Raw genomic sequence first — 27,850 nt, forward strand, 5'->3', positions numbered from 1 at the left:
GGTGTAGCAGTCTGACACAGTGAGGGTGCTTCATGGGATTTCCTGTCTTTGCCTCACCTGCAATTAACCTAGCACATAATAAACTTCGGCCCAGCATGATCACATATCACTGGTGCCTCAGCTGCACACCTGTGTGTACAGCAGTAGAGCTGAACAGCCTGAAAACTGCTGTTCTTTAGTCCATGGCTTGAGGTTTAAATTTTTGAAGTACAAGATGGAAACAGAAAGTGAGGGTAGCCCTTCAGGAGATGACAGTGTCTTTTTTTTGGATTCAGAAGTTATAACCCAGGTGACTGACGATGAAGAGGGAGAAAGAGAAGAACATTTCAGGTAATTATGGAATTTGCTGTCAGTTCTCCCTCTCTCACCTTTGTCCCTCTGTCCACGTCCTTCACTTGTGCTACCCAGCCCTCCCATCCTCTTTGTTTTAATCTCTTTTCCAGTAAGACTTCTTTTCTCTGGGGGAAGGTTTGGAGCTGAAGAGGACAGGTTTCTATTTGTACATAGCACTCTTCATTCCACAACTTGTCCTGAGCTTGTAAAAGGCATTTTAAATGACTTGTTAGAACACCAGGAAGAGAAGGTGTTAGACAGGTTTTGTAGTAGCATTTCAGGAATTTCAGGTAGAGACTGAACTACTACCCCTTCGTATATCTGATTTGTACCTAACAGATGTGATTTGGATTTGAATCTAATAGATTTTTCTTCTTCTTTTTCTTGGAATATGTTCCTCTGTGTGTGTGTGTGTGTGTGTGTGTGTATGCGTGTATGTATGTATGGCTGCTTTTGTTGCCTTATTCATGTGTATGAAACATTTTGATTAAGTACGAATTAATTGTTTCATGAATCAAAGCCTTCTGACCTTATATCTCACTCCCCTTATAGCTCCCCTGCCCCCCGCCCTGGCAAATTTCTCTTGGTTTGATCTCTAGCTGTAACTTCAAAATTGAAGTGTTTGAGAATGCCTCCTGATTAAGCAGCTCTCCAAGTTTCTTTCATTGGTGAAGAAAGAGGTCTCACCCAACTTGTAGACACAGTGCCATTTGTGTATTAATTGTGTTGTGCTGTTACAAATTTTAGGAGACTTTATTCTGGCTTTTCTTTCTCAACAGGGTTAGCAAATTAATTCTTTTGGAGGTATTAAAAAAAAACTCTAGAAGTTTGTACTGCATATTATCACTGTCAGCCACATGGACAATTAAACATATTTTACAGTCTGATCTATGAGTAATTGGGTAGGAGAACAGATCATTATTTTCATCAGATCTTGTCTTTATGTTTAGTGTTCAAAGAGTCTTTCCTTTCTCAAGTTAAAGGATTTCTTTATCTACAGATTTTATTTTTAAAGTCTAGGTTAAATGACAGAAGAGATTGAATATTAGGAACTCTTGATAACCCACACTAATTTGTTAATCAGTGGTTAAAATGAATAAGAAGTATGTTTTACATTTTAAAGAATAATTCAGTGTTCAAAGTATGAAAATGAACTATTTTATTAGCATATGAAATTCTTTTTTTTGTGTCAGCCTTCTCATTCTCTCCATAGTTTTATTTTAACCTTTCTTTTTTTTTTAATATTTATTTATTTGGCTGCTCCAGGTCTTAGTTGCGGCACACGGGATCTTTTAGTTGCAGCATGCAGGCTCTTAGTTGTGGCATGCTGGATCTAGTTCCCTGACCGGGGATTGAACCTGGGCCTTCTGCATTGGGAGCTCAGAGTCTTAACTGCTGGACCATGAGGGAAGTCCCTAGCCTTTCTTATTTGAGTAAGCTACTTCTCTCCCAAGGTGTGCTGATGCGTCACATATTGCATAGTTTTAAATATGGTCAGTGTGTCATGAACAATTAGTAGGAATGAGGTATTTATTATGTTTGTGTTAAAACTGGCCTGGTGTTAAAATTGTGGAAGTTATTTTGACGTATTTGTCAAAGGAAGAAACAACCTGGACTTTGTTTTTGTGATAGATTTGGTACTGTGATCCTCCATTTACTTGTGAGGCAACAGGAGGCTGTCTGGGATTTTTGTTTGTTTGTTTGTTTTGTTTTTTTGCGGTACGCGGGCCTCTCACTGCTGTGGCCTCTCCCCTTGCGGAGCACAGGCTCCGGACGCGCAGGCTCAGCGGCCATGGCTCACGGGCCCAGCCGCTCCGCGGCATGTGGGATCTTCCCGGACCGGGGCACGAACCCGTGTCCCCTGCATCGGCAGGTGGACTCTCAACCACTGCGCCACCAGGGAAGCCCTGGGATTTTCTTTTGACATTTCAGTTTAAAAGCAAATCTGTGTAAGATTGAGCTTTTCTTTTCCTTCGGACTATGTGGCCATGTTTTCATCCTGAGAAACTGAGCTGGTGTGTGCATTGTTTCAGGAAACTGTGGTACTTTAGAGCATTTGTCTGTTTACAGTATTATTTCAGAGCTGAATGTCACCACGACTCTCCCAAACCAAATATGTCTTTGAGATTTGATCTTATTTTATTTATAAGTGCAACAAAGAGATCAAGGTAAGGCCACATTCCATGTAGTGTTTCTCACCTCTTCAGCAGTCAGACATAAGGAAATGTGGCAGCAGAGTGCTTGCACAATGTTCACAGTGGCTTTCCAGCTGAAACGCCTTGCAGAAAAAAGTGTGTGTGGGTGTCGAAGGTGGTGAGGGGCGGATAGTGGGAGTTGCAGCTGTAACCTTGGGAGAATCAGTTATAGATTCAGTGCTGTATATGAGAGTTGTTTCTGTAAAGTCAATTTGATAGTTAAAAATATATATAGAAAAGTTTTATGTGTTTCTTTAAAATCTGTGCTAATACACATTAACCAAACTGTCATTATGGTTACATACTCATTAATTTCCATGCATGCACACACACAGAATAAGGGCAGAAGATTGAGTGCTCTTCTTGTTCTCTGAATAGCTTCTGAGCTGGGTTTTAAATTCATTCTTAAAAGAATAGCACTGTGTCATTTGAGGCACCATGGCTAAGAGGGTAAAGTCATAGCTACCTGAAGTGTAGGTTTCTGGTGCTGCCAGTCATCGTCTGCTTTAGGAGGAGGTACTCACAGAGGAGCACTATGTCCAGTAGCTTTTGGAATAACTTTTATTTTTGGACTTGGTTGGAGTAAGGGGTAACTTTTCTTACGTTATAGCTCTGTGGGAAGTTGGTCAGTCTCCCTTCATGGCAGTAGTTCTAACCTGCCTACCCCTGACTCACAAATCTCTCATTTTCTGATTTCTCATTTTGTAAAGTTAATATCAATCATACCATTACGGTAAAAGAGTTCTTAGACTAGAATATTTCAAGATCCCCAGAGTCCTTAGAGTAGAATAGTCCTTAGGGATCATTAGAAGAATGCTGCTGTAAATATGAAAGGGGAATATAAGGCAGAAAGGAAAAACAAAAATGTTTTAATTCTTTTAAGAGAGAAAAATTTATTTAGGAGTTCTATGCAGTGTACTAAGCCAAATATGATATAGTACATCAGCTACATGTTTATTAATCCTGTAAAGTAGGTATTATTATTTTCTATGTTCCAGATGCAGAAATTGTAGCTCAGAAAGCCACATACACCATGTTGTCAGTATATGGTAGAGCAAAATCTTGAACCCCAGTGTAACTGATGTTAAAAGTAAAAGACTTCAGTTTTATAAAAAATTTTGATGTATCTGCTGCTAAATGTTATTTTCTAGTAAGTAATAACTTTTAAGAGGCTACAGCTTATTTCTCAGTTCTGAAATTCCTTCTCTGAGGAGTTTTTGAGCACCAGTGATGTATAAATTATGCAGCCAACATAAAAGTGAAGTAGTGCATACAGTAATGTGACCTTGTAAAAATATGACCTTGAGGACACCTGGGAATTATTACTAACTCACAATCATGAGAGGTTCTAGTTCTTTGGCATTTGAGAGTAGAAATGTTTATCGTATGATCTTGTTTAATGTTCTCTGGTATCTCATTGTTGGCAGATTCATAGCCTAGTATGTATGACAAACAATGACATATAGTTTGAAATGTTTACGGAGATAGTGCATAATTAAACCACATTTCTAGAACTTGTATACCTTTAAAATTAAGAGTCTACAGATGCCCAGATCTCTCAGTCAGATCTTCACTTGTATCTCCATTATAAGACAATTGATTTTAAGTGAGAAGAGAAGCTTCTGATTTTAGTTAAACCAGATAATTTGGTGTACATATTTTAATTTTTCTGCAATGTATTTATTAGTTTATAGCATCATAGAACTAATGATAATGGCTCATGCATTTGATTGGTTGGTTGGTTGCTTGCTTTATTCATTCTCTGCCTTATTTGAAATGAGGCCATGAGTTAGAAGATACTGCAGCAGTCCCAATAGGTAACAAGGGCTTGGAATATGGTATTTCTTCTAGGTTCTTGCATTTCTTTCAGATCTAGGATGGCTATTTTAATGGCTAAATTCCTCTGGAAGCCCATAAAGCTATTTCACAATTCTCTGCTTTTAATACCCTGACTGTTATTTTGTCTTCTATAGAAATTCCTCATTTTAGGATTCCCAGGATACAGAGGTAGCATTAACAGCTTACCAGTGACAGATATATCAGTATCACACCCAGGCCTATTTTATACTCTGTGACTTTTCATAGTCATCACACCCTTAATTATCTGTTATGTACAATACCAAAAAGATGTGTATTTTGCATTATAAAAAAAAGATATTTCTATTACTGTGTAACTTTGGTTGTGTGATCTGGAGTATAGTTTAGCCCCTAAAATATTCTTTCAATATGAAATATAACTATCACCCAATATACTCTCATTAGTGTTACAAAAATAATAAATTTAATGATAATCAGCAGAGTCTGATGTGAACATTGCTTAATCTCAGAAAATTTTATTCAGTATTGGAGTCTAGCCATTAGGCTGTCTTTGTAATTAACCGTGAAGCATGCTCCTACAAGACTTTCTTGGTATTTCACTAATTAAACTCTTTGGGATGGAATCCAAGGTATGTTTGTCTGTGTGAGTTTTATGATGTACAAGAAGGGCCTTAAAGCACAGAAACTGTATAAAACTATGTAGAAGTTCCTGGTTATTAAGTTGTTTATTTAAAGTTAAAATTTTAACTTTCTTTCTATTTCTCCTTAAGCTTTGGATTCAACTTAACATTAAACCCTTGTAAACATTCAATTGCATGTTCAAATTTAGTAAATGAAAATCCCTGAAACACTTAAAGCTCTGTTTATAAATGTAATATAGTCAATTTCATTTTTTAAAAAAAATACATAAAGTGACAAACCTGCGAAGATTACAATCAGAACAAGCAAAACCTTTCTAGATAACTTAATTTTAGAAGTTCTGCTATGCTTTTACTTCCCATTAGTGATTAGCTTCCCTTTTCCATGCTCTCATATGCAGATATGCATTTTCTCTATTATAATTTGCAAATCAAACAGTTTCTTTAACTTAGGTAGGCTGTTTCTTCCCCTCTTGGTGCTCTCTTTTCTTCCCTATTTCCCTTCCTTTTAAGGTAAGGTCTTTAGATACTTCTTTCAGTCCCCTTCTCTCTGGATAAGACTTTTGGTACTCTTCTGTTTAACACCATTCTCCCCTCACCCCCAGGCCTAGTGTTTTGCTGTAATGGTTTACTTTTTTTTTTTTTTTTGCGGTACGCGGGCTTCTCACTGTTGTGGCCTCTCCCACTGCGGAGCTCAGCGGCCATGGCTCACGGGCCCAGCCGCTCCGCGGCATGTGGGATCTTCCCGGACCGGGGCACGAACCCGTGTCCCCTGCATCGGCAGGCGGACTCTCAACCACTGTGCCACCAGGGAAGCCCAATGTTGTTTTTCTTCTTTTCCTTTGTGGGCAACTTATTCTTTCTGAATGCTTGTAGGATTTTTTTTTTTATTTGTAGTTGTGTGTATTTTGTCATCCAGTCTTCAGCTTGGAGCTCAGTGACTTTCAATCTACAGATTCAAGTCTTCATATTAGGAAAGATTTTTTAATGTTATCTATTATTAATTATTACCTCTTTTATCTGTAATAATTTTCTCCTTGTGGAATCTATTTATTGCACATTTGGTCTCCTTAATCTTTTTTTCATGATGTATTTATCTTTACATTTTGATTTTGTGATTTGAGGTATTTCTTGTACTTGTTCTTTAGGCCAGGGGTCCCCAACCCCCAGGCCGTGGACCGTTAGGTACTGGTCCGTGGCTTGTGAGGAACCGGGCCGCACCGCAGGAGGTGAGCATGCTAGTGCGTGAATGAGCGAAGCTTCATCTGTCGCTCCCCACTGTTCGCATTACGGCCTGAACCATCCCCCCCGCCCCCTCCGCCTGCCCCGTCCCCACCCGTGGAAAAATTGTCTTCCATGAAACTGGTCCCTGGTGCCAAAAAGGTTGGGGACCGCTTCTTTAGACCACTGATTTCATCCTTTTCTTTAATCTTTCAGATTCAATTTGAGTAGAGAAGTAATTTCTAAGCATTCTTCTTCACGTATAGATATAACATATCCACTGACATAATATTTATACAGTGATAAATTTAGATTATTGTCTTTCTTCTTCAGCTTTGAAGCTTGATTCGTTCAATGTACGTGTTCTGTTTGTTCTGACTGAACAGAATTGAAGATTTTACTGCTAAGCTAAATACTGCCCTTCTTTGTTTCCTCCCCCTACAGTGTTTTCTCCAGCAGTCCCATGATGTGTATAGCTTCTGCCTTCTCTTAGGTGCAAACACCCACATTAGGAGCCCTAGTCCTTCTAATTGATTGTTACATTTATTTACAGAGTAATTTTCCAGTTTTTGCTAATTCCTTGGGGCCAAGTACCTCTTTTGTTGTGGAGAGAAGTGGGAGTGTAGCCCCCTTGACCCTCTGTTTTTCTCTGCCGGTTTACCAGTCAGTATGATCCCATTTGCTTTTTTGTCTTCCAGAAGTTGATCGAGATTTCTGGCCTGCTGATCCCACCCATATTAATCTCTTAAGGAGTTATTTCCTTTTATTTGGCTTACTGGCTTTTCAGAGACTTGGAGAAGGAGAGCTCTGTTTCTCAACATATATGCAGTCTTGAATTGGAAGTCCACTGGTAGTTATTTTCATGGCTTTTGAGAGGAAACTTCTGAAGGGGGCATTCAGTGAGGCAGAATCTTGGTGTCTGTCACCTAGTCTAGTGGGTCTCTAGAGGTGAGAATGGCTTGTTTTAGTGTCCTCTTCAGGCTGGGAAGTGGGAACTTCTAGGAGAAAATGGTCTATCTCATCTGGAGTGACTGAGGTGTACTAATATATTTCAGTTTTCCCATCTGCAAAATAAGGCTAATAACAGTGTATCAAACAGTAACCAGTTAAAAGATATAATGGAAGAAAAGGTGCCATTTTTAAGAGCACCAAAGAAGATAAAATACTCAGAAATAAACTTAATAAGGAACTCTAAAACCTATATGAAGAAAATTTAAAATATCACTGAAGGACATAAAAGACGTTTGGAACAATTGAAAAGATATACCTTGTTCATAACAAAATATTCAACATCATAAAGATGTCAGTTTATTATAAATTTAATGTGATAATAAGAATCCTTGTAAAAACCTAGGTAAATTGGTTTTGAAAGAAATTGACCTTGACCAAATAATTTAGCAAAGAAACTTTGGGGAAAAGAAAAAAGCAAGGATGTTGGATAGAGGATTAGTGTGAGCAGACATTGCTATAAAGTGTCAGTAGTTAAAAACTTGTGGTACTGGTATGAATAGAGGGCATAAGGGAGTAAAATGGAAAGCCTAGAAATACACCCTAATACATAGGAAGATATGGCAAAGATGGCTTCTCAAAAACCAACAGAGACATTATGTTTGTTTTTTTAAAATTAATTTACTTTTGGCTGCGTTGGGTCTTCATTGCTGTGTGTGGGCTTTCTGTAGTTGCGACAAGTGGGGGCTACTCTTCGTTGTGGTGCGTGGGCTTCTTGTTGTAGTGGCTTCTCTTGTTGCGAAGCATGGGCTCTAGGCGCATGGGCTTCAGTAGTTGTGGCACGTGGGCTAAGTAGTTGTGGCTCAGGGGCTTAGTTGCTCTGTGGCATGTAGGATCTTCCCAGAACAGGGCTCGAACCCGTGTCCCCTGCATTGGCAAGCAGATTCTTAACCACTGGGCCGCCAGCAAAGTATTGAGGAAAAACTTTGGGGGAAACTGCATATGCATCTGTGGAAAATAAAATTGGAGATCTGCCTCATACCAGGGATAATTTCCAAATGGTTGAAGATATAATATATTAAAGGAAACCATGAAATATTCAAAAGAAAACATGGAAAATTAAAAAAAAATTGTTTTAGATGAGGAAAGGCATTTTGAACTGACTTAAAATGCAAAACTCCCCATAGAGCTCCATCAGCTTCCGGTCCTTCAGGAAGTCTAAGCTCTGCTCTGAGCCTGACGTGGCCAACTGCAGGGAGCTTTGCAACCCGTTGGTACCAAACCACACCCCTCAAACATCTGTGTGCCTGACAGGGTCTTGATGCTCCGGCTGGGTGTCAGGCCTGAGCCTCTGAGGTGGGAGAACTGAGTTCAGGACGCTGGACCAACAAAGACCTCCTGGCCCCACGTAATATCAATTGGCGAGAGTTCTCCCAGAGATCTCCATCTCAACGCTAAGACCCAGCTCCACTCAACGACAAGCATGCTCCAGTGCTGGACACCCCATGCCAAACAACCAGCGAGACAGGAACACAACCCCACCCATTAACAGGCTGCCTAAAATCATAAGAAGTTCACAGACACCCCAAAAAACACCACCGGATGTGGTCCTGCCCACCAGAAAGACAAGATCGAGCCTCATCCACCAGAACACAGGCACCAGTCCCCTCCACCAGGAAGCCTACACAACCCACTGAAGCAACCTTACCCACCGGGGGCAGACACCAAAAACAGCGGGAACTACGAACCTGCAGCCTGTGAAAAGGAGACCCCAAACACAGTAAGATAAGCAAAATGAGAAGACAGAGAAATACAGAGCAGATGAAGGAGCAAGGTAAAAACCAACCAGACCAAACAAATAAAGAGGAAATAGGCAGTCTACCTGAAAAAGAATTCCGAGTAATGATAGTAAAGATCCAAAATCTTGGAAATAGAATGGAGAAAATTCAAGAAACGTTTAACAAGGACCTAGAAGAACTAAAGATCAAACAAACAATGATGAACAACACGGTAAGTGAAATTAAAAATTCTCTAGAAGGAATCAATAGCAGAATAACCGAGGCAGAAGAACGGGTAAGTGACCGGAAAGGTAAAATAGTGGAAATAACTACCACAGAGCAGAATAAAGAAAAAAGCATGAAAAGAATTGAGGACAGTCTCAGAGAGCTCTGGGACAGCAAAAAGTACCAACTTTCGAATTATAGGGGTCCCAGAAGAAGAAGAGAAAAAGAAAGGGACTGAGAAAATATTTGAAGAGATTATAGTTGGAAACATTCCTACTATGGGAAAGGAAATAATCAAGTCCAGGATGCGCAGAGAGTCCCATACAGGAGAAATCCAAGGAGAAACACGCCAAGACACGTATTAATCAAACTATCAAAAATTAAGTACAAAGAAAATATATTAAAAGCAACAAGGCAAAAGCAACAAATAACATACAAGGGAATCCCCATAAGGTTAACAGCTGATCTTTCAGCAGAAACTCTGCAAGCCAGAAGGGGGTGGCAGGACGTATTTAAAGTGATGAAAGGGAAGAACCTACAACCAAGATTACTCTACCCAGCAAGGATCTCATTCAGATTTGACAGAGAAATTTAAACCTTTAAAGACAAGCAAAAGCCAAGAGAATTCAGTGCCACCAAACCAGCTTTACAACAACTGCTAAAGGAGCTTCTCTAGGCAGGAAACACAAGAGAAGGAAAACACCTACAATAACAAACCCAAAACAATTAAGAAAATGGTAATAGGAATATACATATCGATAATTACCTTAAATGTAAATGGATTAAATTTACTCCAATCAAAAGACACAGACTGGCTGAACGGATACAAAACAAGACCCATATATATGCTGTCTACAGGAGACCCACTTCAGACCTAGGGACACATACAGTCTGAAAGTGAGGCGATGGAAAAAGATATTCCATGCAAATGGAAATTAAAAGAAAGGTGGAGTAGCAATTCTCATATCAGACAAAATAGACCTACAAAAAAGACTATTACAAGAGACAAAGAAGGACACTACATAATGTTCAAGGGATCAATCCAGGTAGAAGATAGAACAATTGTAAATATTTATGCACCCAGCATAGGAGCATCTCAACACATAAGGCAAATGCTAACAACCATAAAAGGGGATATCGACAGTAACACAATAATAGTAGGTGACTTTAACACCCCACGTTCACCAATGGACAGGTCATCAAAATGACAATAAATACGGAAACAAAAGGTTTAAATGACACGTTAAACAAGATGGTCTTAATTGATATTTATAGGGCATTCCATCCAAAAACAACACAATACACTTTCTTCTCAAGTGCTCATGGAACATTCTCCAGGATAGATCATATCGTGGGTCACAAGTCAGCCTTGGTAAATTTAAGAAAACTGAAATTGTATTTTTTTCCGACACAATGCTATGAGACTAGATCTCAATTACAGGAAAAAATTTGTAAAAAATACAAACACATTGAGGCTAAACAATACACTACTGAGTAACCAAGAGATCACTGAAGAAATCAAAGAGGAAATCAAAAAATACCTAGAAACAAATGACAGTGAAAACACAATGACCTAAAACCTATGGGATACAGCAAAAGCAGTTCTAAGAGGGAAGCTATAGCAATACAAACCTACCTCAAGAAACAAGAAACATCTCAAATAAACAACCTAACTTTACACTTAAATCAATTACACAAAGAAGAACAAAAATACCCAAAAGTTAGCAGAAGGAAAGAAATCATAAAAATCAGATTAGAAATAAATGAAAGAGAAATGAAGGAAACGATAGCAAAGATCAATAAAACTAAAAGCTTGTTCTCTGAGAAGATAAACAAAATTCATAAAGCAGTAGCCAGACTCATAAGACAAAAGGGAGAAGATTCAAATTAACAGAATTAGAAATGATAAAGCAGAAGTAACAAGTGACACTGCAGAAATACAAAGGATTATGAGAGATTACTACAAGCAACTATATGCCAATAAAATGGACAACCTGGAAGAAATGGACAAATTCTAAGAAAAGCACAACCTTCTGAGACTGAACCAGGAAGAAATAGAAAATACAAACAGTCACAAGCACTGAAATTGAAACTGTGATTAAAAATCTTCCAACAAACAAAAGCCCAGGACCAGATGGCTTCACAGACGAATTCTATTAAACATTTAGAGAAGGGCTAATCCCTATCCTTCTCAAACTCTTCCAAAATACAGCAGAGGGAGGAACACTCCCAAACTCATTCTACAAGGCTACCATCACCCTGATACCAAAACCAGACAAAGATGTCACAAAGAAAGAAAACTACAGGCGAATATCACTGATGAACATAGATTCAAAAATCGTCAACAAAATGCTAGCAAACAGAATCCAGCAGCACATTAAAAGGATCATACACCATGGTCAAGTGGGGTTTATCCCAGGAATGCAAGGATTCTTCACTATATGCAAATCAATCAATGTGATACACCATATTAACAAATTGAAGGATAAAAACCATATGATAATCTCAATAGATGCAGAAAAAACTTTCTACAAAATTCGACACCCATTTATGATAAAAACCCTCCAGGAAGTAGGCATAGAGGGAACTTTCCTCAACATAATAAAGGCCATATATGACAAACTCACAGCCAGCGTCGTTCTGAATGGTGAAAAACAAACCATTTCCACTAAGATCAGGAACAAGACAAGGTTTTCCACTCTCACTGCTATTGTTCAACATAGTTTTGGAAGTTTTAGCCCCAGCAATCAGAGACAAAAAAGAAATAAAAGGAATCCAAATTGGAAAATAAGAAGTAAAAGTGTCACTGTTTGTGCATGACATGATACTATACATAGAGAACCCTAAAGATGCTACCAGAAAACTACTAGAGCTAATCAATGAATTTGGTAAAGTAGCAGGATACAAAATTAATGCACAGAAATCGCTTGCATTCCTATACTCTAGTGATGAAAAATCTGAAAGAAACTAAGGAAACACTCCCATTTACCGTTGCAATGGAAAGAATAAAATACCTAGGAATAAACCTACCGAAGGAGATAAAAGACTTGTATGCAGAAAACTATAAGACACTGATGAAAGAAATTAAAAATGATACAGACAGATGGAGAGATATATCATGTTCTTGGATCAGAAGAATCAACATTGTGAAGATGACTATACTAAAAGCAATCTACAGATTCAGTGCAATCCCTATCAAACTACCAATGGCATTTTTCACAGAATTAAGCAAAAAATTTCACAATTTGTGAAAAAGACCCTGAATAGCCAAAGCAATCTTGAGAAAGGAAAATGGAGCTGGAGGAATCAGGCTCCCTGACTTCAGACTATACTACAAACCTACAGTAATCAAGACAGTATGTTACTGGCACAAAAACAGAAATATAGATAAATGGAAGAGGATAGAAAGCCCAGAGATAAACCCATGCATATATGGTCACCTTATCTTTGATAAAGGAGGCAAGAATATACAATGGAGAAAAGACAGCCTCCTTAATAAGTGGTGCTGGGAAAACTGGTCAGCTACATGTAAAAGAATGAAATTAGAACACTTCCTAAAGCCATACATAAAAATAAACTCAAAATGGATTAAAGACCTAAATGTAAGGCCAGACACTATAAAACTCTTAGAGGAAAACATAGGCAGAATACTCTATGACATAAACCACAGCAAGATCCTTTTTGACCCCCCTCCTAGGGAAATGGAAATAAAAACAAAGATAAACAAGTGGGACCTAATGGAACTTAAAAGCTTTTGCACAGCAAAGAAAACCATAAACAAGACCAAATGACAACCCTCAGCATGGGAGAAAATATTTGCAAAGGAATTAACGGACAAAGGATTAACCTCCAAAATATACAAGCATCTCATGCAGCTCAACATCAAAAAAACAATGCAATCCAAAAATGGGCAGAAGACCTAAATAGACATTTCTCCAAAGAAGTTATACAGATTGACAACAAACACATGAAAGAATGCTCAACATTAGTAATCATTAGAGAAATGCAAATCAAAACTACACTGAGGTATCACCTCACACTGGTCAGAATGGCCATCGTCAAAAAATCTACAAACAATAAATGCTGGAGAGGGTGTGGAGAAAAGAGGACCCTCCTGCACTGTTGGTGGCAATGTAAATTGATACAGCCACTATGGAGGTTCCTTGAAAAACTAAAAATAGAACTACCAAACGACCCAGCAATCCTACTACTGGGCATATACCCTGAGAAAACCATAATTCAAAAAGAGTCATGTACCACAGTGTTTATTGCAGCACTATTTACAATAGCCGGGACATGGAAGCAACCTACGTGTCTATCGACAGGTGAATGGATAAAGAAGATGTGGCACATATATACAATGGAATATTACTCAGCCATAAAAAGAAACAAAATTGAGTTATTTGTAGTGAGGTGGATGGACCTAATGACTGTCATACAGAGTGAAGTAAGTCAGAAAGAGAAAAACAAATACTGTATGCTAACATATATGTATGGAATCTAAAAAAAAAAAAAAAGGTTCTGAAGAACCTAGGGATAAGACAGGAATAAAGACGCAGACGTAGAGAATGGATTTGAGGACACAGGGAGCGGGAAGGGTAAGTTGGGATGAAGTGAGAGAGTGGCATGGACATATATACACTACCAAATGTAAAATAGCTAGTGGGAACAGCCACATAGCACAGGGAGATCAGCTTGGTGCTTTCTGTCCACCTAGAGGGGTGGAATAGGGAGGGTGTGAGGGAGACGCAAGAGGGAGGAGATGTGGGAATATATGAATATGTATGACTGATTCACTTTGTTATTCAGCAGCAGCTAGCACAACAGTGTAAAGCAATTATACTCCAATAAAGATGTTAAAAAAATGCAAAACTCCTAAAAGAAAGGGTTCTGAAATTCAACTACATAAAATATAAAACATCTGCATTATAGAAAACAATAAGCAAGGACCAATGACAGCCTTTAAAAAATACTTGGAATTCATAATACAAATGAAGAACTAATCTCTTTAGTATATAAAGAACTAAAAAGATATAAGAAAAAGACCAGGAACCGAACAGAAAAATGGGCTACTGTATAAAGAGAACTTTTTACACTGTGTTGTATTTGTCTTTCAGGTACACGTGAACATATATAAAAATGACATTTACAGATTTGTAGCATAGTTAGTAATAGCAAAAGATTGGAAATAATTCAAGAATTCATTAGTAGGGGATTGGTTCAGTAAATTATGGAATATCTACACAGTGGACTGTTACACAGTTATAAAAACAGTGAAGAAGCTCTTTATATACTGATATGGAAAGTTCCGCAGGAAATATTAGAGAACTGCACAAGGGTGTGCAAACATACTTTTTATGTAAAAAGTGGGGTGGAGTTGGAGGAATAAAACTGTTCTAATTTTTTGCGCAAAGAGTAGCATATTTACACATTGCTTTTTTACTTTGCTTTTTGTGGGTATATTCTTTAATATATATGCAAAAATTACATACATAAATATATATATTCTTAAAGTCTGGAAGAGTATATAAAGTGGGGAATTTAATGGGTAGGAATTGGGCAGACTGGAGACAGGGAAGGGAGGTAGATTTTTCGCTATATACCTTTTGATACTCTTTTGATTTTTGCATGATAAAGTTATACTTGCTAAGAATTATAGTATATCAGGCATTTCCAGTTGGAAATCACCAGAACTCGATTCCTCTGCCTTCAGTAATCCTCCATTCTGTTTTCACCACCAACATAGCTAACCCTGTTATTGTTAGAAGTTCAATTTCCTTATTTTCTGGGAATTCTAGGAATATTAGACATTTGTAAGCACTTAATAATCTGTATAAACGAACCGGAACAGAGCTCCAATATTTTAAGGTGCTTTGTAATCTAATTTATTAATATCCTCTGAAGGTAGGAAAATATATTACTCCCTATGATGACAGGTAATAACTCTTATCATTTACAGACACACACAGCCACCTTGTAGCTTCAGTTTTACAACGTAAACAGAGAACACCAAACTCACCAGTTTAGGTATATCTCAACGAGATGTTCTCTTCAGTAGAATTTAAATATATTCTTTCACAAACAGACAGACATAAATAGACTAAAACCCATTTCTCTGACAGAGAATAGGTGCCTTTCTCTATCTGTCAAATATCACCACATGGTCAGACCATAAGAAAACTTCCCAGTCATTCCCTATACCAATGGGGAGTAACTCACTGTCCATCAGTGTCACAGAACCATGCCCAGCTGGGCAAAGTACCAGAAATAAACAAAAAACAAAGATTGGGGGATAAAAGGAAAGAAGTTCTATTGCTGCTTGGAATTCACTCCGGGGATCAAGGGAAGATATCCCTGGGAGCAAGCAGTCCCTTAGGCGATGTGTCACTTGGACTTTTCTGTGGAACTTCAACTCCGTCAAGTATGATTTTTCATGTTATGAACAAGAAACTCATAAAATATAAAGTGAGTGTATGTCAGAGATTCAAATAATTTTTTAATTAGGGAAGCAGCAAGATGGTAAGGCTAGTTCCCACAATTTGAAGAAAGTGTTATTCTCTCTTCTTTTTCCTTTTGATTGAAAATATCCAGGTTCAAGTCTGGAGATGTTTTACACAAAACTTTTAAATATAGCATTAGATTCTTTAGGTTTTATGGTTAGTAATCTTAACACTTTGTCCTTTCTGTTAGATATGCAGCTATAATTAATCACTTTAAGGGTAAAATTTGTCTATAATTTTAAAAGCATAGAAGAAAATAGTCAATTAAATAGATACTAAGTTTTTGTGGAGTTGATTCATTGTTACATGACACAAAACGTATATAAACAATTTTTATACCTTTTACGATAATGTGTAACATTTGCCAATAATTTTTTTTTTTTAAAGAAGATGTTGGGGGTAGAAGTTTATTAATTAATTTATTTATTTTTGCTGTGTTGGGTCTTCGTTTCTGTGCGAGTGCTTTCTCTAGTTATGGCAAGCGGGGGCCACTCTTCATCGCGGTGTGTGGGCCTCTCACTATCACGGCCTCTCTTGTTGCGGAGCACAGGCTCCAGACGCGCAGGCTCAGTAGTTGTGGATCACGGGCCCAGTTGCTCCGCGGCATGTGGGATCCTCCCAGACCAGGGCTCGAACCCGTGTCCCCTGCATTAGCAGGCAGATTCTCAACCACTGCGCCACCAGGGAAGCCCCCTACCAATAAATTCTTATTTTATACTTTTTTAAGGTATAACTTGCATATAAATAAACTCCACAGATCAGAAGAATGGAGCTTGAAGAACTTACAGAAATGTATACATTCATATACTCACAACACAATCAAATATAAATTATTCTCAGGACCCTACAAGACCCTTGCCCCTCCTATTCAGTACCTCTCCCAAAGGTAACCATTCTGACTTCTGTCACAATAGATTAGTTTTGCCTGTGCTCTAATACTATTCTTCTGTGTAATATTATATGGAAGATAGTACAAATTATTTATCTATTGTATTTTTGGTGGGATTTTTTGGTCTTAATAAATAATTGTATGATACTGGTATATATAAACACGTTCTATTTTTGCATTTGACCTTATATTCTCTGATCTTGCTAAATTATTTTATTTATTAGGATTGTTTTTAGAGTCTGTTAGATTGTTTACATACTGTATCATTTTCAAATATGAGAATTTTATTTTTTCTGTTCTAATTTTTATACCTCTTATTTATTTTCCTTACCTTCTTAAATAAAACTGATTAAGAGGGACTTCCCTGGTGGCGCAGTCGTTAAGAATCCGCCTGCCAGTGCAGGGGACATGGGTTCGAGCCCTGGTCCGGGAAGATCCTACATTTCGTGGAGCAGCTAAGCCCGTGCGCCACAACTACTGAGCCTGTGCTCTAGAGCCTGTGACTCACAACTACTGTAGCCCACGTGCCTAGAGCTCGTGCTCCGCAACAAGAGAAGCCGCTGCAATGAGAAGCCTGCACACCGCAACAAAGATAGCCCCTGCTTGCCGCAACTATAGAAAACCTGCGCGAAGCAACAAAGACCCAACGCAGCCAAAAATAAATAAATAAATAAATAAAAACTGATTAAGATCTCAAGGACAATGTTGAATAGAAGACATTCTTGTCTTGTTCATGACCATTTTGACCATGCTTGTCAGCGGGAAAGCATCAGTTTTACCATTAAGTGTGATGCTAGGTGTGTGTGTTTGTGTGTGTTTGTGTGTGTTTTAATAATCCTCATCAAAACATACATGTATTTAAAAAATCATGAATAAGTATTAAATTTTACCTACTGAAATTATATGTTTTTATTCCTTTATTTTAATGATGTGGTCAGTTTATAGGGATTGATTTTAGAATATTAAAATAATTTGTAATTTGGACTGAAACTCACTTGTTCACTATCCATTTTGCTAATATTTTGTTTAGGAGTTCTGCAACTATGTTCATGATGTTGAACCATAATTTTTTTTTCTAGTAGTGTCTTTATCAGCTTGTTATGAAGGCTGTCCTGGCCTCATGGAACAGGTTGGTAGGTCTTCCTTTTACTTTTATGCTCTGGAAGAATGTATATAAGGTTGTTATTATTTATTCCTTAAATGTTTGAAAGAATTCGCCAATGAATCCATTTGGGCTTGCAGTTTTCTTACAGATTCATTTTCTTTAATAGCTATAAGACTATTTAAATCTTTTGTTTCTTGTTTCAGTTTTGATAAGTTGTGTTCTTCAGGGAATTTGTTCATTTAAACTAAATTCTCAATATATTGGAATAGAGTTGTCGGTAGTATCCTCAGAGTCTTTTATTTTTATTTTTTAAAGTATTTATTTATTTATTTGGCTGTGGTGGGTCTTAGTTGTGGCAGGCAGGATCTTCGTTACCACGTGCAGAATCATCTTTGCAGCGTGTGGGATCTTTAGTTACCCATGCAAACTCTTACTTGCGGCATGTTGGGACTAGTTCCCTGACCAGGGATTGAACCCTGGGCCCCCTGCATTGGGAGCGCAGTGTCTTAGCCACTGGAACACCAAGGAAGTCCCTCTCAGAATCTTTTTTAATGTCGGCAGTCTTCTAGTTATATCTCCATTTTCATTCTTTATATTTGTGTTCCTTGTTTTTTTCTCAATGTTTTTTCCTAGGCGTTGTCCATTTTATTAATCTTCCAAAGAATCAACTTTTGGCTTTGATTTCTTCTATTATACACCTGCTTTCTATTTCATTGATTTCTTTATTAATTTTTTTTCTTTCTACTTTTTTGAATTAATTTTCTGTTCTTTTTCTAGATTTTTATGATGGAAGCATAAATCATTTATTTTTCAACTTGTCTTATTTCAGATAATATACATTTAGAGGTGTGAATTTTGCTCCAGCTCAGTTTTATTCTACACATTTTAATGTGTTTATTTTTCAGATCAAAATATTTTCTAATTTCTGTTGTGATTTTGTGTATTTGACTCATGAGTTATTCAGAATTTTGTTTCTTAATTTCCAAACATTTGGGAGAATTTTTAGTTCTCTTTCAGTAACTGATTTTTTAAAAAAATAAATTTATTTTTGGTTGCATTGGGTCTTCGTTGCTGCACACGGGCTTTCTCTAGTTGGGGAGAGCAGGGGCTACTCTTCGTTGTGGTGTGCAGGCTTCTCATTATGGTGGCTTCTCTTGTTGTGGAGCATGGGCTCTAGGCACGCAGGCTTCAGTAGTTGTGGCACACAAGCTCAGTAGTTGTGGCTTATGGACTGTAGAGGGCAGGCTCAGTAGTTGTGGTGCACGGGCTTAGTTGCTCCATGGCATGTGGGATCTTCCTGGACCAGGGCTCAAACCCGTGTCCCCTGCATTGGCAGGCAGATTCTTAACCACTGCACCACCAGGGAAGTCCCTTTCAGTAATTGATTTTTAGTGTAATGCTCTGGTGGTCACAAAACACTTCGTTCATGATTTAAATTTTTTGTATTTGTTGAGACCACTTCATGGTCTAGCATATGGTCTTTTTGTAAATGTTTTGTATGCACTTGTAAAGAACGTATATTCTGTAGTTGTTGGGTTTAATGTTTTAGTTCAGGTTGGAAAATTGGGTTGTTCAATCTCCTATATACTTACATTTTTTTCTTTTCGCTTGCTTATTCTATCAGTTACAGAGAAATGTTTGTTAAAATCTACACCTGTAAGGTGGATATAGCTATTTTCCTTTTAGTTCTTTCAGATTTGGCCTTATGTATTTTGAAGCTGTGTTGTTTGTTGCATATGGATTTAATTATTATTTTACTCTGTTGATTTGACACTTTTATCATCATGAAATGTCCCCCTTTACCTATTTTTAATTAGAATTTTTAGTCCATTTACTTTTTTATTGAGATATAATTTATATGCCATAAAATTCATTCCTTTAAAGTATATGATTATGTGGTTGTTAGTGTATTTTCAAACTTACACAAACACCACCACTATCTAATTCTTGAACGTTTCAGAAAGAAATCTCTTATTCATTGGTAGCAACTCTCCATTTGGTCCTCCATCAAGCCCCTGGTAACCACCAGTATACTTCCTGTCTCTGTGAATTTGATTATTCTAGATATGTTGTATATATGGAATCATACAATCTGTGGTCTTTTGTGTGTGACTTCTTTCATTAAGCATAATGCTTTTACTTTTCATCCATGTGGTAACATGGATTAGCACTTCATTCTTTTTTTAATGGCCAAATATCATTTTATTGTATGAATCTGGTAAATTTTTTGGTTCATTTTTCAGTTGATGCTTGTTTCTACTTTTTGGCTATTACGAATACTATTGCTATGCATATTCATGTAAAGGTTCTTGGTGGACATATGCTTTTATTTCTCTTGGTTAAATACCTAGGAGTGGAATTGATGGCTCATACAGTTTTTCTATGTTTAACATCTTGAGAAACTGCCAAACTGTTTTCTCTAGTGACTGTACCATTTAAATTCCTACCAGTAATGAGTGAGGGTTACAGTTTCTACACATGCTTGCTAACTAGTCCAGTCGTCTTAAAAATTATTAATAATATCCTTGGACTGAAGTTTACCATCTTGATATTTATTTATTTGCCTTGTTTATTCTTTGTGCCTTTATTCTTCCTTTACTGCTTTCTTTGGGATTAATCAAGTATGTTTTATTTTTCAAAATTTTCTCCTCTATTAGCTTTTTAGTTGTACATTTATTATTCTTTTAGTGGTTACCATAGGAATTGTAACATATATCTTTGGAATGTTGCATTCTTCTCTAAAATAGGATTTATTTCACTTCCCAACCAATAGAGGATTCCTAAACTGTTTGGCTGCATGTACCCCTCCTATCCTTTGTGCTTTTTTATGTCTATTATGAACCTCGTAGGACATTATTTTTGTGTTTATATCTGCTTTTACATCAATATTTACTTATGTTTCCCCACTTTTTGTGCTCATCATGCATTTCTGTAGATCTGGATCAGTTTCTTTTGGTTGGAAGAACTCTACTATTTCTTTTATTGAAAGTCTTCTGATAATAAATTCTTTCAGCTTTTGTTTGAAAATAAATTATTTTACCTGATTTATTAGTGGATAGTTTTGTGAGGCAGAGGGTTCTATGTTGGCAATATTTTCCCTTTTACTATGCTGAAGATTTATGCTATTATCATTTCCATTGAAATGTCCTCACATTGTTATCATTGCTCCTTTGAAATCAATTTGTCTTTTATTTTCTGGCTGCTTTAAAGAATTTCTCTTAGTAATTTTTTTATAGCAGTTTGAGTGTAATATAGGTGTTTATTTTTTAAAATCCTGCTTGAGATTTGTAAGATTCGTTTGATCTGTAGTTTGATGACTGTCACCAGTTTTGAAAATTTTCAGCCTTTATTTTTACAACATTGCTTTTGTTTCTTTTTTAAATTCATGTGTCTTATCTCTGAGTTGTGAATTTAGACATAGATGAGGGCTTTTTTGCGTATTTTATGCTGTTTTATGTATTTCTGTCACTTTTTTCTTAATGTGCTTCCATGTGGATATTTTATACTGAACTGTCTTCCAGTTCACTAATCCTCTCTTTAGTCATGTTCATTGTTCTGTTAAACTGATCCAATGAGTTCTTAATTTCAGATATGGTATTTTTCAGTTTTAGGATGAACATTTTGTTGTTTTCCATAGATTCCAATTTTCTGTTGAAATTCTTCATCTTTTCATCTATTTCTTTCATTTTATTGAACATTAATGATAAATGTTTTTAGCAACTTGATAAAAATGTAGCTGAATATTTCTTATCAAGTTGTATATTACTCTTCTCCCTCTGCTTTGTCCTAGGCAAGTAATTGTTTGTAATTCATCTCATCTTGGAGATTCTTGTTTTACGTTAGAGTTTAGGCTAGTTGGTTGCCTGGAGACCTCAGTTTTCTGATGGATCCAAAAGAAGTCATGATTTCATAGATTATCTGCTTCTTCCTCTTGTTAGGCTGGGAGCGATGCTCTTTACAGCTTTCTGCATTGTAAACAGAAGCCAGAAATCCATGATAGCAATTTTAAAGTCCTTTTCTGATAATTCTAAAATCTGAATGAAATGTGAGTCTTTTTCTGTTTTGACAATTTATTCCCAATGTTTATTCATTTGTTCCTGTTTATTATTATTAATTTTGGGGGCATTCCTTGTCATGTTTATTGGATGCCACACAAGGTGGATGAGAAATTTGCAGAGGGTCTATAGGATGTTATTTTCCTCTGAGGACAGTTAATTTTTCTTCTGGCAGTTCTGATCATGTCAGGCCTTGATTTTAACCTCGGTTAGAGCTTGTTTATTGCTATTTTGACCTTACTCCCAAGGCATGACTGTTCTGGAGTCTCAGTTGAGAGCCCAGCGTTTTTCTTTTCAGTACTCCTCTATCTTGGCAGTGCTTGCCTGCCAACCTCCATCTCCTCAGCGTGGCTGGGCTGTTGAAATATCTGCTTGGCTTTTTGTTGCCCATCAACTAGCTGTTTTTTGATACGTTTTTTGGCATCTTGTCCTATATACTTATGTAAGCTTAGGAATCAGTTAACAATTTGAGGGGAATTTTCATGTAGATTTTTAGGCTCCTTCTATATATATCTTTTGGGGGACATTTTTCACTCTGGAGCCTCCTCTGCTTTGGCAGCCCCAGTCTCCAGGCTCTGCCTTCTCAGCCCAGTTAAGGTACAGCAGTGTGCTTGGGCTCTATTTGCCATGATTGGTCTAGAAAATCTCTTATACCAAAGAATGATTAAATGTGGAATTTGCTTCATGGGCTCCCCTGCTCTCCAAGGATGTAGCCCCAGAAATCCTACCTGTAAAGCTTGCTTTCCTGTGCTTTCAGGCAAGTAGTTTTATATGTTTTTTCCAGCATTCATAGTTGTTCTTCTTGAGAATGCTAGTGCAATACACTATGTTCCATAAATTGGAACCAGAAGTGCCGTATCTCTTTTCTCATTTTGCATGTTCACTAATGCTTAGCGGAGTTCTATAAATATTGATGACTGTTGCAAATCTTTTCAAGGTTCCAACTGTGTTGAACAGATAAAATCAGTCCTTATATAATAATTACCATAGAGTAAAGGATAACTAGTTATAAACCTCAGTTTTATCTCCTGGAATAAAAGCAGGTGTTGGTACATCAGGAAAGAGCTCTGAAAGCAGAGCAGAAATGGAGAGCCAATACTAGCCACTAAAACTCTTTTAACTGAACTTCAAATCTGGTATGATTATCTGTTCTTTGAATTGTCATTGGAAAGCTGTCCTAGAAACAGGAACTCTTATCACAGTCTTTCATGTTTTGATCTCTAGGAAGATGAAGTCCTCAGTACATTCTGAAGAGGATGATTTTGTTCCAGAACTACACAGAAACGTTCACCCTCGAGAGCGGCCTGATTGGGAAGAAACACTTAGTGCAATGGTAAATCAGTTTTATGCATATGTATGTATGTTTATTTTACTTACATAAAGAAAAGGAACTGAGGAAGCATTACTCACATAAAAAAATTTTTGTTGTTTGTTGCTTTGCTCATTTGTTCAGGAAATATCTGTTGAGAGAATTGTCTATTCAAGGCACTGTTTTAGACTCTCTGGGCAGAGCTGTGAATAAAACACACACATTTCCTGCCTTTGTAGCTTATATTTTAATGAGGTAGGAAGAGAAGCAAATAATTAAATATATAATATGTCATGTGGTGGTATGTGCCGTTGTAGAAAATTAATGCAGAGTGGTGGGGTTACAGAGTGGGAGAAGAGAGTGTGAAAGAATAGTTGCTAGTTATATAGGATGGACACAGATGGCCTCTGGGAGAAGTTGAGATTTGAGCAGACACCAGAGGGATGTGAGGGAGTGTGTTTATCTGGGAACAGATCATTTTAGGCAGTGGAAGAACAAGTTAAAGGCTGTAGCATAGAAATAAAAAGCAAGTTGGAAAAAAAACACAAGTAGGACATGTGGCTGAAACTGAGCTGGGAAAAGTAGAGGAGATGAGGTCAGAGAAGTGGTTTGTTGTACTCCATTATAAGGACTTTGGTTTTTTATGCTGAGTGAGCTGGGAAACCATTGGAGGATTTTTAGCCAAGAAGTGACATGATCTGGCTTAAAATTTTAAAGGAAGTCTCTGGTCTCTGTGAATAGGCTAAAGAGGGAGGCAAAAAGAGGACATAAGGAGACCAGTTAGAAGGTTATTATATTAGATGGACAGTGATGGTAGCTTGAACCAGGATGGTAGATGGGGAAAATGGTTCGATTCTGGATGTAGTTTTACAGATAAAGCCAAGCATTTTTACTCATGAATGGGACAGAGAGAGTAAGATAGAGATGTCAAGGATGAGTTCAAGTTCTTTGGCTGATCAGCCTGAAGAATGGAGTTTATGTTCACTGAGATACTGGAAAAGCAGTTCTTGTTTGTTGGGAGTTAGGTGGGAAAATCCTGTGCAGTGTAGTTTTTCCACATAAGTTTGAGATAGTCATTTAATCTATTATAACTTTTATAACTTTTTGTAATTCAGATCTGTTAATGAGAACAATTAAATTTGTTTTGCAGAGAATAACATTTTACTTAATTGGAGTTAAAAGTTAGTGATTCTTGTCAAAATTGGATGCAAATGTTCATTTGTCAATGCAGGTTTGTAATGAGATTTTACATATTTCATTTTTGAAAATGGCTTTTCCCTCAGGTACTGCCAGATATATCAATTTATGAGCATATGATTTTAATTGAGCATATTCGTTGCTTAGAAGGTGTTTATGGAATTCTGTTTCTTCTCTTGACATTTTCCTTTTAGCATAACATTACATTGCAAATTTCTACGCTGAGGAGATGTGAAATAGTCTCATCAAAGACAAACATGCCCCACACCCCTATTGAGTCAAGTAATCCCTGGAGGTGCCAGCATGCCACTGAAAGGATATTCAGTAAATCTTCTGCTTATTTAGAAACCTTTCACAGTTTTCCCGTGTATGTTGACAACCTGCAATAAGTCTACATTGAATTTATCAATGGGAAGAAAGGCGGTATTTGTCATGTGGTGGTTTGTTTACTCTGTATTAAAATGTCATATGACGCGTAACATAGAAAGTTACTGAATTTTGTTTTCTGGAGTTCACGTTGATTTGTTTATGGAAATTACCATTTGTATCATATGTTCTTAGCATCTTTTATTATTATATTGGTACTCTAATTTCTTTATTTGTAAACTTTTTTTTAAATTAATTAATTTTATTTTATTTATTTTATTTTTGGCTGTGTTGGGTCTTTGTTGCTGCACGCAGGCTTTTCTCTAGTTGCGGCAAGCGCGGGCTACTCTTCGTTGCGGTGCATGGGCTTCTCATTGCAGTGGCTTCTCTTGTTGTAGAACACGGGCTCTAGGCGCGTGGGCTTTAGTAGTTGTGGCACGTGGGCTCAGTAGTTGTGGCTCACAGGCTCTAGAGTGCAGGCTCAGTAGTTGTGGCGCACAGGCTTAGTTGCTCCACGGCATGTGGGATCTTCCCGGACCAGGGCTCGACCCCGTGTCCCCTGTATCGGCAGGCAGATTCTTAGCCACTGAGCCACCAGGGAAGCCCTGTGTGTAAACTTCTTGAAGGCACGTGCTATGATTCTATTTTTTGAAAAAATCATTACACTCAATAAATAGTACATTGCAAGGTTGCAAAAAGTGTACAGCGAATGATGAAAAGGATATAAATGAGATTAGAGCTGCTGTTTTACTACACTTTCTCTAGAAAATTATACTGATTTTAATGAGGAAGTAAGAGTAAAAGTTTGGGACCTTTTTCTCTTTCAATAATATATGTGAAATATTACGTTGAGAATGAAGTTTATTAAGAGAAACCCTTATAAGATGTTTTTCCGAAACAATTCCATTTATGTAATTTTTTAATAGTCTTCGAAATAAGAGGGCTTAAGTGTTGAACTTTTATCCATTTATGTGGTGTGGCCAGGCCAGAGTATTAGTTTTTTTTTTTTTGCGGTACGCGGGCCTCTCACTGCTGTGGCCTCTCCCGTCGCGGAGCAAGGCTCCGGATGCGCAGGCTCAGCGGCCATGGCTCACGGGCCCAGCCGCTCCACGGCATGTGGGATCTTCCCGAACCGGGGCACGAACCCGTGTCCCCTGCATCGGCAGGCGGACTCTCAACCACTGCGCCACCAGGGAAGCCCCAGAATATTAGTTTTTTAATACATATCTAAAAGAATGTCAGAAATTTCTGAATTGTTAAGAATTTTAAAAAGTTTGTAAACAGTCATTTTTAAATTGAGATATAATTGATATGTAACATTATATTAGTTTCAGATGTACAATATAATGTTTTGGTATATGTGTATATTGTGAAATGTTCACCACAGTAAGTCTAGGTAACATCCATTACCACACATAGCTGCAGATTTTTTTTCTTGTGATGAGAATTTCTAAAATTTACTCACTTAGCAACTTACAAATATACAACTCTGTAAATATTGTATATTTACTATAGTAACCATGCTGTACTTTATGTCCCAGGACTTAACTTATTTTATAGCTGGAAGTTTGTACTTTTTGACCACCTGAACCCATTTCGCTCACCCACCTTTGGCAACCACCAGTCTGTTCTCTGTATCTTTGAGTTCAATTTAATTAATTAACTAATTAATTATATATTTTTAAGGCTTCCACATATAAGTGAGATAATATGGTATTAGTCTTTCTGGTTTTCACTTATTTCACTTAGCATAATGCCCTCAAGGTCCATTTATATTGTAACAAATAGCAAGATTTCTTTCTTTTTTATGGCTGAATAATATTCCTTTGTTTATATATACCACATTTTCTTTATCCATTCATCAATCAATGAATACTTAGGTTGCTTTCATTTTTTGGCCAATGTAAATAATGCTGCAATTAACAAAGGGGTGCAGATTCTTTTTGAATTAGTGTGTTCATTTTCTTCAGATAAATACCCAGAAATGGAATTGCTGGATCATATGATAGCTCTGGTTTTCATTTTTTTGAGGAACCTCCATAATGTTTTCTGAAGTGGCTGCACCATTTATATTTACACTACCAGTGCACAAGGATACTATTTCTCTTTTCTCCACATCCTTGCTGTTACTTATTTTTTATCTTTTTGATAATAGCTATTCTAACAGGTATGAAGTGATAACCCATTGTGGGTTTGTTTTGCATTTCCCTGATGATTAGTGATGTTGAGCACCCTTTCATGTACATGTTAGCCATTTGTATGTCTTCTCTGGAAAAATGTCTATTCAGAGCCTCTGCTCAGTTTTTTAATCGGATTTTTTTTTTTTTTTTTGCTATTGAGTTGTGTGCGTTCTTTTATATTTTGAATATTAATCCCTTACTAGATATATGATTTGCAAAAATTTTCTCCCATTTTCTTTCCCTTTCTTCCTATGAAAGGTTACCTTTTCATTTGGTTGATGGTTTCCTTTGCTGTGTAGAACTTTTCAGTTTGATATAGTCTCACCTGTCTGTGTTTTGCTTTTGTTGCTTTTGCTTTTGTTGTCAAATGCAAAAAGTCATCTCCAGGACTGACGTCAAGGAGCATAACTACCTATGTTTCTTCCTAGGAGTTTAGTGGCTTCACGTTATTATGTTCAAGTCTTTAATCCTTTTTGAGTTAGTTTTTGTGTGTGGCGTAAGATAGTGGTTCAGTTTTGTTCTTTTGCATGTGGCTCTCCAGTTTTCCCAACACCATTTATGAAGAGACTGTCCTTTTCCCATTGTATATTCTTGGCTTCTTTGTCATAAATTTATTGACAGTATAGAAGTGGACTGATTTCTGGGCTGTCTGTTTCTATTCATCTATGTGTCTGTTTTTATGCCAGTATCATACTGTTTGGACTACTATAGCTTTGTAATATAGTTTGAAATCAGGAAGCATTATGCTTCCAGCTTTGTTCTTCTTTCTCAAGGTTACTTTGACTATTCCATGTCTTTTATGGTTCCATATAAATTTTAGAATTGTTTCATTTCTGTGAAAAACGCCATTGGAATGTTGGTAGGGATTGCATTGAATCTGCAGATTGCTTTGGGTAAAATGAGCATTTTAACAGTATTAATTATTCCAATCCATGATGGAACATCTTTCCATTTGTTTGTATCTTTTTTACTTTCTTTCATCAGCGTCTTATAGTTTTCAATGTTCAGGTCTTTCACTTCCATCGTTAAGTCAATTTCTGGGTATTTTATTCTTTTTATTCAATTTGTTGAATCTCAGTTGTAAATGAGATTG

The 27,850-nt window shown here is 37.1% G+C and overlaps 1 protein-coding gene across 2 annotated transcripts in view; it reads left to right on the forward strand.

The window, feature by feature from the left end:
* Nucleotides 1-214: 214 nt before the first annotated feature.
* Nucleotides 215-27,850, forward strand: part of ARHGAP32 (Rho GTPase activating protein 32) — a gene marked incomplete at its 5' end in the record, with an annotated part of 173,975 nt that continues 146,339 nt past the window's right edge. For both annotated transcript variants that reach the window (XM_082661162.1, XM_082661163.1), the window contains 2 exons: nt 215-330; nt 22,930-23,038. In XM_082661162.1, coding sequence (XP_082517288.1) covers nt 215-330; nt 22,930-23,038 — 225 coding nt within the window. The remainder of the gene's footprint in view (nt 331-22,929; nt 23,039-27,850) is intronic.

This window comes from Grampus griseus, assembly GCF_964374135.1.
Source record: "Grampus griseus genome assembly, chromosome: 8".
In the NCBI taxonomy this organism is placed as follows: domain Eukaryota; kingdom Metazoa; phylum Chordata; class Mammalia; order Artiodactyla; family Delphinidae; genus Grampus; species Grampus griseus.